At 40.6% G+C, this 11,540-nt stretch overlaps 1 protein-coding gene across 1 annotated transcript in view; it reads left to right on the forward strand.

Annotated features, from left to right (window-relative positions):
- The window catches only part of LOC124623025 (calpain-D-like), a 517,886-nt gene extending 507,317 nt beyond the window's left edge, over positions 1–10,569 (forward strand). Inside the window, 2 exon segments of the mRNA XM_047148816.1 lie at positions 2–99; positions 8,493–10,569. Coding sequence (XP_047004772.1) covers positions 2–99; positions 8,493–8,673 — 279 coding nt within the window. The 3' untranslated portion in view covers positions 8,674–10,569.
- Positions 10,570–11,540: the final 971 nt, after the last annotated feature.

An 11,540-nucleotide genomic window follows, 5' to 3' on the forward strand; every position in this document is an offset into this window, starting at 1 on the left:
AAAATGGATCCATGTGAAGTGTGACTGTCAGGAGAGCTACAACGTGGTCTCAACAAGAGGAGAGCTTCGTACTGTTGACTCTGTTCCTCCATTGCACAGGTAAGTTAAGCAAAAGGCACTGCAGTCTCTAAGATGTGAATTTAGAAAGTGTGAAAGTGGCTGATATAAGAAAGTAGGAAGTGCAGTTGCCAGGTTCCATGATCATTACCTACATCTTTCCGTAAGACGTGATGTGTTTTGAGAGAGAGAAACACTGCAGTGTTCATCATTGGCACACTAGTGTAGATGATGTCATTGAGTTGGCTACATGTAGGGGAAATTTTAAGGCAATGTAACAAGTCAAGTAATGATTGAAAATTGATTATAGATAACATTACTAGACAATTCCATTTGGAAGATAGCAACTTTGGAATATAGCAGTTCACATGTTCCTATTAACCTTGTATGATCTGCCAGGTTATTCACTTCTCTTTTAGAGATAAGCTTTGAAGGTGCACACACATCATACTCACAGATATGAGACTTACACTTTTCTTTCATATACCCATTTTTGTTTGTGTATCGAAGGCAGAAAAGTGAGTCTTTTAATGCACACTTTTCAGTAAATAAATAAACAGTTTGAACAGTACATTGATAATCATTGTCATGCAAATTGCAGTTGATATCTAGCAGTTTTGCTCAAACTTTCAATGTTAAAAATTTCTGGATCATCTATCATGTGCATATTTGTATAAATAACAGTAATGTCATAGATATTCTGAATGAAAAGAACTACATGGGAAACTACAAGGATAACTCTCATCTGTGTAGTTCAGAAAAGCTGCTGCTGGGGGAGGATCCTGATGCCACAGATTGTGAACTCAGCTGGTCGTGCCTCTGATGGGATGAGATAAGCCCGTGACACTAGGACTGAAGTAGGTTGTGCTGGGTTGGTGAGCTGGGCAGGTCTTATATCTGGGTCTTCCACAGTGATACGGCCGCTGAGGCAGTGGGACGGATCAGGATGTTGTGTAGGTCAGGTGAGTGGTGGAATGCAGTTTCAGGATGGGAAGGATTGTAGGTAGGATGTCCCTTATTTCTGGGCTCGATGATAGATAGTCAAAACATTGGGAAAGGAAATGGTTCAGTTGCTTCAATCTGGGATTATATTGGGGTGATGAAGTAAATGCCCCTATGCAGCACTGGGGTGGGGGGGGGGGGGAGGGCTTGGGGGGGGGGGGGGGGGCTCTGTTTGCAGACTAGGTTTGGTGGATAGTGCCTATCGTTGGTGGCCTGTGTGAGATCTTCAGCATACTGGGCTCAGAAATTCTCATCGTTACAAATGTGCCATCCACGAGTGGCCACACTTCTGGGAGCTTCTTTTTGGTGTTGAAGGTATGACAGCTGTCAGAATGCAAGTACTATTAATGGTTAGTGGGCTTGATATGAACAGATGTACAGATGGAGCCATTAGAGAGGTGGAGGTCAATGTTCTGGAAGGTGCCACGGTGGGTTGAGGAGGACCAGGTGAAGTGAATGAAGGAGAGAGTATTGAGGTTGAGAAGAAATGAGACTAGGACTTCTTGGCCCTGGAGCCAGATCATGAAGAATCATCAATGAACCTGAACCAGAGTTTTGGGAGGCTGTGAAGGTCTCCTCTAGATGGCCCATAAACAGATTGGCATAGGAGGGTGCCATGATACTTGGCTGCGTCATGGAATTTTTTGTGTATCTTCTTCTCAAAGGAGAAGTAATTGTGAATGGAGATATAATGAAAAAGGCACATAAGGAATCAGGTAGTGGGCTTAGAGTTGGAGGGACAGTGGCAGAGGTAGTGTTTGGTAGTAGCAAGGCAAAAGCATGATGGGTGTTGGTATATAGGGAGGTGACATCAACAATAACAAGTGAGGACCTAGGTGCTAAACAGTTCGGGGATGCTTGAGTGTTGTGAGAGGAAGTGGTTTGTATCTTTGATATATGAGAGATTAGGCTGTGGGCAGTTGGCTGTAGGTGTTGTTAGACAAGAGTTTAGTGTTTTAACATCCTGACAACAATGAGGTCATTAGAGTGGTAGACTAGAGCAAAGACCCTGTCAGTGGGAGTACAGTAATAGGTCATCCAAGATGACTGGGTTTATAGATTTTGGGAAGTATGAAGAAGGTGGGTGTGTGGGGGGTCATTGGTGTGAGGATGGTTATGGATTCAACGTAGTGATTCTGCATTGGCCTAAAGATTTGAGTAGAGATTGGAGATTATGTTGGACTTCTGGGATGGGATAATTATGGTAGAGCTTGTAGGTGGAGGAATTAAACAGTTGGTGGAAGCCTTCAGTCAGATAGTCAGTGTGATTCATTACAACAGTGGTGGCACTTTTCTCTGCAGGGAGAATTATTAAATCAGTGACTGTCTTGGCGTTGTGAATAACTAATGAAGATGTTTGTGTTCTTGGGAAGGATAGTGAGGCCAGGTTAGAAGTTGGGAATTCCTGGAAGGCGACCAGAGGATTGTTAGGTGTGGAGGGGGTTGTTATGGTTGTATGGAAGCATGAATTTGGAAAGGCAACTCACACACACACACACACACACACACCACACACACACACACAACAGTCTCTGGTTGCTGACATCAGACTGCGAGCAGTAGTGCATGATGGGAGAGGCAACTAAGTGGTGGAGGTAAGGAGAAGCCTTGGGTAGGGAGGGGGAGGGATAGCAGGATAGGTGTGGGGGTTGGTAAAATTACTGCTTGTGAGAGCGTGCAGTGATGAGGTGGAGAGAGGGTAGGGCAGCTAGGTGCAACTGGGAGGTTAGATGGTGGAGGGGGGGGGGGGCATCGTGGGAGAAGTAAAAACACTGTGGGTGTGTTGGTGGGATAGAGGGCTGTGTAGTAGAGGTAGCAAAAAATAATGTAACTCATAGAAATAAGCAGCTATTGAGAAGTAGCAGCTGCTGTGATAACTGCCTCATCTGATACTAGCAGTTATTTCAATCACTGCCAACAGTGTCTCACAACATCTGTTTACCAAAGATCATACTATGCTTTTGCGTCAACTCATCTAAGATCTGGCTACAATAGAGAGGGATAGACCATCTGGAAGTTGTTCTATAGGTAATGGAAATAACTGAGAGACTGTGTGCCATCTGTTGATAGAACTGTGTACTATTTTGTGCCCTCACTACTTTCAGCACACACAATTAAATGTCAATGTCTGAGCAGTGGCTGAATAGAAGTGACCGTAAAGGCATTGGACATGTACGGTCATTCCCTTGAGTCACTGCTCTGTTTGTCAATTTAGTTTGGGCAGGTAATACAAATAGTTACTATAAGGAATTCACGTGATTATGGAAACAACTGTCTGTGGTTGGTATTTTTCTCTGGCATTTATAGTATTTGCACACAGTTCTTGTTCTCTGGCAGTTACCGACTACCACTACAGGTAATCTGAAAGTTGATAACTGTGTTTTCTGGCTCAGGTTAAAGGTTGTAGAACCTGGTGATATTTCCAGAGAGGATAGTTACTGGAGTGAACAAAATATTTTTGTACTTCTACGGGAGTTGCAGAGAATTGACAGATAACGGGATTCTATTTTCTCCATTTCTTGTATCTTGTAGTTCCAGAACAGGTGTCAGTATCTTTGCGGACTTTGGTTGCATTACAGGGTATTGACTTTCATTTTGTGTTCTTGTTTTTCTTTGTGTTGTTGCTATTAGGGTAGTGGTACTAGCAATAATAGTATACATGGAAAGCTATGAAATGTTGTAAAGAGTATGCAACATGTTTATATTTTTTAGAGGTTTTATGCTTACTGAAATATTTCGAGTATTGTAGGTGATCTGGTGATCTAAAGATGGAAAATAGTTGAGTACCTTCTCAAAGTATACCATGTCCCTAATGGTTGGTGGCATCATTAAGATGCAAAAGTGCCAGTGTTGTATCAGATCAATCTCATTAAAGTGTATCTTATCAACTTGAGTACAAAAAAAAAAAAAAAAAAAAAACCTTGTGTAATTTGGTGAAACTTAGCTTTGTGGCTTTACTAAGAGAAGAATGAGTTTTCTCAGTTTATACACATCCGTTGCAAATGGGCTTTTTTTTAATGTAATTAGATTTCAGCTATTGACTTTGAAACATTTCCTACATAGTATTGAGCAATTCAATTTTATACAAGAAAATTTTACAGTTGAACATTTACACTTCAGACACATGTCTGGCACATTAACCATTTAAAGGAGGCATATTAGGAATGAATACATGTTTGCTTACAAAAATAATCAGGTCAGATACTTTGTCAGTGGTATTTAAATAAAAGTATATACGTACTTATTTAGGGTCTACTACTGCTTGTGCATACTATATGAACTTTTGAACAATATATGCTTTTTGTTTGTAAAGAGCTAAAGTCAGTTCATTTTCTATTATGTTAAGCAACAACAAAATACTTTGTCAGGTACACTCGTTGCAATGTTGAGGTTCTGTTATATGCAAAACTTAACCCTTCATTTTTATTGCTCATCTGTCTCATTCATGAATTAGTCTGTTACATATTCAGGCAGTTTAACTGTCATGATATTAAATTGTAAAAAGAAAAGTCAAAATAATCAGGTTGCATTGACAGATGAAGTGTTTATTATTGCTACATATGGGGGGGGGGGGGGGGGGGGGGGGATGGAATCTCAGGTGATGTGTTCCTCTGGATAGGAAATTTTGTTATTGGAAAATTTCTGAAAACTTAATGCAAATCCATATCCCCCTCACATCAGTACCATACTTTTAATTCAAACTCTGACAATCTGGATACCAAAAGAATGATTAGATCAACAGAGAAAAAAAGTATCGTAATGGTTTCTAAGGCACTTAAATTAACCTTAAGAGGTTAACACAACCAATTATCCACTGGAATTCTGCATACAACAATGCCAAACATACGAGATACACAAGAAACTGAAGGCTTGGAGAAATGTAAACAGTCATTCTCCCACCAAAAAATTAAGACCCTCACTGTAGCTGAAGAAATCTAGCAGTTTTACAAATCTCACATAAAACTTGGAGTATCATACTCACTCTTTCCTCAAATGCGCTATCTCACACAAGAGTAAACGAATCTATCATGTTGCATATATTTTTGTGTTGTATTACAAGGCCGTACACTTATTATGTTAAGTGAACAGCACAAGAAATTAAGCTTCGAATTTTCCCTACAATATTCTGTGTACATATTAGTTCATACTTAAAAAAAGCACTTATACAATGCTGTGGCGAAGTTCTGCATACTTTCTGTTGCAGCTGCGAGGATAATATTTCTAACAGTGATTGATAACCTACATATATATAACATGAAACACCAATAACCATCCAAACATCAACTGAAATGTATCTGGCAGTTAATTAGCTAAGGTTGTGGCACAATTCATACGACAATCCTGCCGCCTTGCTCTACTCACAGTTATAATTATACTGATAACTAAACTGATGGATTCCACCTACTTCGTTATTTAACTGTAAACCCATCTGGGATATCTGGTAGTGAAAAATAAATGACACTTATTTATAGCCATTAAAAATAATGGTTCTAAAAACAAATAACCATAACCGTGAACATGGTTACTCCAAAACAACTGTTTGGCCCACTTCTACTTGTAGTGCTGAGATGGGAACAGGGAAGGGGCTGATGGGTAAGGACAATGACTAATGAAGGTTGAGGCCAGGAGGGTTGCAGGAATGTAGGATACATGGCAGGGAGAGTTCCCATCTGCGCAGTCCAGAAAAGCTGGTGTTGGTGGGAAGGATCCATATGGCACAGGCTGTGAAGCAGTCATTAAAATGAAGAACATCATGTTGGGTAGTATGCTCAGCAATTGGGTTGTCCAGCTGTTCCTTGTCACAGTTTGTCGGTGGCCATTCATGTGGAAAGACAGCTTGTTTGTTGTCATGCCCACGTAGAATGCAGCATAGTGGTTACAGCTTAGCTTATAGATCATATGACTGGTTTCACAGGTAATGCTGCCTTTGATGGGATAGGTGATGCTTGTGACTGGACTGGAGTAGGTGGTGGTAAGAGAATGTATGAGACAGGTCATGCATATGAGTCTATTACAGGGATATGAGCCTTAAAGTAAGGGGTTGGGAACAGGTGTTGTGTGGACATCTGCAGTGTGCTGGTCCGATTGAGGACTGTGTGCGTTGAGGATGCGCCGCCGCCCGGCGCTCGGCGCCGCGACGCCGTCTGCTGCTCGGTCGCCCCAGCGGTTCTCGCTGGTGGTTTGTATCGCAGCTGTGCGGACGTGTTGGCGCGTGCGCTGTGCTGGGAGAGTTCGCTTCAGCACCCAAGTGGGGCTTCTGTCCTTCTGTGGCGCTGGCGTTGGGTAGGGATATACAAAGATGTTGTGTAGGTTCGGTGGGCGGTGGGAAGGATGGTGGGTAGGACATTTCTCATTTTGGGGCATGACAAGAGGTAGTCTAAACCCCGGCAGAGAACGTGATTCAGTTGCTCCAGTCCTGGGTGGTACTGAGTCATGAGTGGAATGCTCCTGTGTGACCGGACGGTGGGAGTTTCGGAGGTTGTGGGTGGCTGCAGAGATAGGGCATAGGAGATCTGATTTTTACAAGGTTGGGAGGCTAATTATGGTTTTGTGAAGGTCTTTATGAGACCCTTTGTATACCGCTCATCACTGCAGGTGTGAGAGCCATGCCAAGGATGGCAGTACTGATGTAGCCATCTTAGAGGTGGATATACACTACTGTTCATTCCCATAACCCTTGTCGCTCAACCTTTGTTAGTCATTGTTGTTAATCATTAGCCCCTTCCCTGTTCCCATTCATGCAATACACAGCTCTCTATACAACCAACATACCCACAGTCTTTCTAGTTCTCTTCTTTTCCACTACCCCCCCCCCCCCCCTTCCCGCCCTCTGTCTAACCTCTTGATTGCACAATAGCTGTCCTACCCTCTGTCTTCTCGTCTCTGTACACTTGCACAAGCAGCCCTTTATTATCCTCCACCGCTACCCTGCTATTCCTCCTCCTCCCTGCCCCAGCTTCCTCCTTACCCCCTCCACTCAGTTGCCTCTCCCATCATGTGCTGCTACTCGCAGTCTGGCCGCAGTGACCAGAGACTGTTGTCATGTGTGTGTGAGCCGCATTTGTGTGTGTGTGTGTGTGTGTGTGTGTGTGTGTGTGTGTGTGTGTGTTTTGACCATTTCTTGTTGGCCAAAAGCTCCCTTTTGACAGTCCTTTTGTTGTGCCTGTTTGCAACTCAGCATCTCCTTTATATGGTGAGTAACAACTATCCTTTTCATAATATTGTTGCACTTGGGTGGGAGCTGAGGGTGATTTCTTTGGACAGATAGGACTGAAACTTCTGTAGGATTTATTTTTGTCATGGATATGTTGACAACATTGTTTTGGATTTGTTGAGGTTTGTGGTTTGGTGGAATGTTAGGAAGGAGTTTTGGAGAATGTGGTAAATGGAAAAGGTCAGTAAGCCAGGGTTTGGGTACAATGAGGTCTGTGTAGTGGGTTCACTGGTATTAGGATAGGTTCTGATGGGTATATGGGTTCTCTATGTTGGAGTGGAGTGTAAATAAATTTGATAACTTATGGAAGTAGTGTCTGGAGTGCTCTTCTAGGATTTCAATTTGGGAAATGTGGTGCAGGTAGTTGGTACTGCACAGTAACCTCATCTACGTGGTAGAGCGGAGGTGATTCTGGGATCCTGTAGATATTTGTTTCTGTAGTACCAGGCTTGTAAGGGGTAGGGACTGGCGGACACTGGAAATATGAAGATCACTGTGAAAGGAGAGACGAGATCCAGAGAAAGGAATTTCTGTTGTAAGGCAGCTGGAGGATTTTGTCTTCTCTGGATTTACATCTTTTTCTTTCTGGGTAACTACTGTTGATGGACCTTCTAAACATGGAACCTTCATATTCATCGTCTTTGACTATGTATTTCTCTAGATGAAATAAATTCAATCTCTGCCACACATGGTATCCAAGGACGATTGGTTAATATTCAGTGGTATGACAAGAATGATCATTTGAAGCAAAATGTCTAGTAAACATGGACTCTGAAATGCATACTTTAAGATGTATGAGCACTTGTTCTGTAGGAGCAATGTGTTTTACAGTAGTGGGGATGAAGTAGCGCCATTTTTCTTTAGCAATGTTGTGTTTATATTAGACTATGGGCAATGAACTATGGCATTCTGTAAATATTTATTTTTCAAGTAGCATCCCTGAACATCCAGCTCACATGTGCACAGTATGTGCTCTCTCTCTCTCTCTCATGTGCCCACGGCCGCACACAAGCGCGCGCGCGCGCGCGCGCGCACACACACACACACACACACACACACACACACACACACACACACACACACACACACACACACACCACAAAACCCTACTTCACTGTTGATTATTGTTGATAAATTAGTTGTGGCTTGGTTAAATGTTGATATTTCCATCAGAGTATGTGTGGGTGTATTAAAATTTATGCTTCTGTTTTTAATACAGACAGGTAATAATTGTGCTGACACAACTGGAAGGAAGTGGAGGTTTCTCAATTGCCCATCGACTAACGCACAGACTGGCCAATTCAAGTGGGTTGCACGACTGGGGTCCTCCCAATACCAGTCATTGCCCGCCAATTGACAAACAGGTGGAAGGTCTACACTCACCACGGCTCATAACATAACTCTAAAGAATCTTCATTGTGTTTTGTGATATTTAGCATTGGTGAGACAGCAATGTAGAAATAATCTGTCTTGTAAAGATCTGAAGTGCCACTTGTTACCGGATGAGCCACATAGCTTCACTGCTAGCATTAGTGTGTTTGTTTCCTACTGTTTGGTGCCATGAAGTAGACAGCACTGCCATTTGCAGTTATGAAAAGTTTGCAGCAGGTTATATACATAGATATTTGTATTTGCTGCTGTAGAAGTGGAGAGCCTTGCTTATTGGGTCTAGCATAATTTGACACACACATTGTGCATGATGTATAATAGACCAACACAGTATGAGAAAAATGTTCATGAGACAGCTACATATCAACACTCATTGCTTGAAATCTTAGCCGAATGCTGTATTCAGGTTGCTGGAGATGTTATGGTGGTTTACAATTGAGTACAATAGGAAACTTCACAGTGTAGTTGTGAAGTATGTGGTTTGCACATGAATCTCAACTTTTTTTTTTCTGTAAGCTGACACAGCTGTTGTTAAAAGTGTATGTCGGAGTAGAAGTGCTTAAATTTATAGTGTTAAAAAAATTCATAGTTGTTGAACTATCCCATAACTTGTGTAAAGCTGAAAGGTGGTGAGAGTGGAAATTCAAAAAATTTAATAATAAGATAGTGAATGAGGAAGCATTTTCATTTGTTTGAAAGGGCTATACTGTGATATTTTCTATGATAACTGTTATAAAATATGCCCAGTTTAAAAAAGTGCATTGTTTTTATTATAACTAAGAGTTTCATGAAAGAAGTTTTTGAGCCAGTGGATCATTTGTAGATTACAGCATGAGCCTTATTTTGAAATTACAAGGTTGTTAATGTAGAAAAGCTGTGGCTGTGAGCAGACGTCTTCCTTGGAGAAGAAGCTGTGTTATAACAAACTCATTCAGTTTCACCTTCTTCATAGTCTGCCCAATTATGAGAATCACATCGAAATATTCTGTACAAATATTGTGATCACAGAATGTAACACAAACATCACAAAACATCTAATGGATCCAAATGTTTTAGTAAATACTTCTTGCAGGATTTGTTTTTTGAATGCTGTTAACCATTAGGTAAAATGAGTTAACCGTGTCTTTGGTGCTGACTTTTATGCATTACTCAGTAACTCAGAAATAATACACTAACAGTGTAGCGCTCAGTTTTGGGATACTTCTGAAAGGCAATAGTAATGAATCTGTGACCTGAAAATCACCGCTTGTGTAAAATGCACATGTTGAGAAAATGTTTTAGACTGATAATTGATAATGATATTGATAATATTAATTATGAAGACGATGATGATAATAATGAAAACCAACAAGAGTAATTTAGTTTTAAGGATGAATTTATAATAGAAAGGGTTCTACCTTTGATACTGCATGTGCTCTCAGTAAGACAGAGCCTGAAGTGATATGACCATATATTCTGTTTCTCAACTCCTTTTATATTTCTCCATTTTGACTGCCAATTTTTTTCACTTCTGTCTGAATGGCACTGCACACTAAAATCTATTTTTAAAGCCTTTGACAAGTATCGATAATGATACTTCACAATATAGTTCAAAGTGCATTAAAATATTGGTGACAGAGAATGTGATAATCTGCTCTACAAATGTTTTATGTATGTCCTTGTCTGTGAAATGTACAATCTACTGTATGTTGTAGAATACGTTTTGTTACTTACTCTATGCATCACTGTGCGGCATTTTGTAATGTGTAAATCTCAGGTATGGCTTTACTTTCATGTATACTTTGCCTGTAAACAGACTTTTGAATATTCAAAACTGTACAGTCCATTATAATTTTTACAATGTATATTTTATGTTATTGTAATACCTGTGTAATACTGACACTACAAAGATCTGAGATAAAAAAAAATCTTGCCATTGTGATAAAATGTTCACTATTTTTTCAGTTTTTCTCCTTCTATGCTCTTTCATTTTGAGGATGATTTTTTTTTTTTTGTACATGCTGTTTTATTTAGTTTTCATTTTTAGAGGTATAACTAATTACAAATCTCAGATGATGCCTCTGTTCCAAAACACTTTCTCTCAAGAGTAAATTGCACCTTATACTGTGGCAGCATGTTACTTAAACAAAAGTGGTATCTGTAGCAGTTATTGCTCCATTCGGAGGAAGACTGCATAAGTGAATGTTATACTTTAGAAAACTATGAACTGTCTTCATGCCTGGAAAACTTCTGCATAATTTTCATGGTTGTAATAGTGTCATAGGTAAGTGTTCACCATCACAAATGATTCCCTATTTTGTCTCCTTGGTATACTAAAAACCTACTATTTGATATCATGTTAGAAAGGCTCATGAGTTTTCTGCTTAGAGTCCATAATTTTAATGACTTGTTACATTTTGTGGTATCCTGGGAGTGCTACTAACTAGTGAAATCTTTGTTAGAATGAAGAGTCAAAAAATGGAAAATTCAGAATGGACTGTAACGACATTATGAAAAGGAAAAGAGGAGATGCTGAGCTGCAGATTTCGTAATGCAGCCCTTTCTGCAGGGGTTAAGTTACTGCGCTGAGTAGGATGCTGCAGAAGAAATAAGAAGGGAAACTTGCCATGCTCTGTTGAAGGCTCCTGCTCAACGCAGTAACTTAACCCCTGCAGAAAGGGCTGCATTATGAGATCTGAGAGAGGACCCTGCAGTAGTAGTATTGAAAGCTGACAAAGCTAATGCAACTGTTTTGTTACCTCGTGGTGCGTATAAAGATAAGATGTATGGTCTGCTAAGTGACTCTACCTATAGGAGGATTGATTACAATCCAACAGGGCGGTTGCAACGGAAAACTTCAGCACTATTAAATTCCTCCTCCTTACCGCAAGAGACCATC

The sequence above is a fragment of the Schistocerca americana genome, chromosome 7, assembly GCF_021461395.2.
Source record: "Schistocerca americana isolate TAMUIC-IGC-003095 chromosome 7, iqSchAmer2.1, whole genome shotgun sequence".
Taxonomy (NCBI): Eukaryota; Metazoa; Arthropoda; class Insecta; order Orthoptera; family Acrididae; genus Schistocerca; species Schistocerca americana.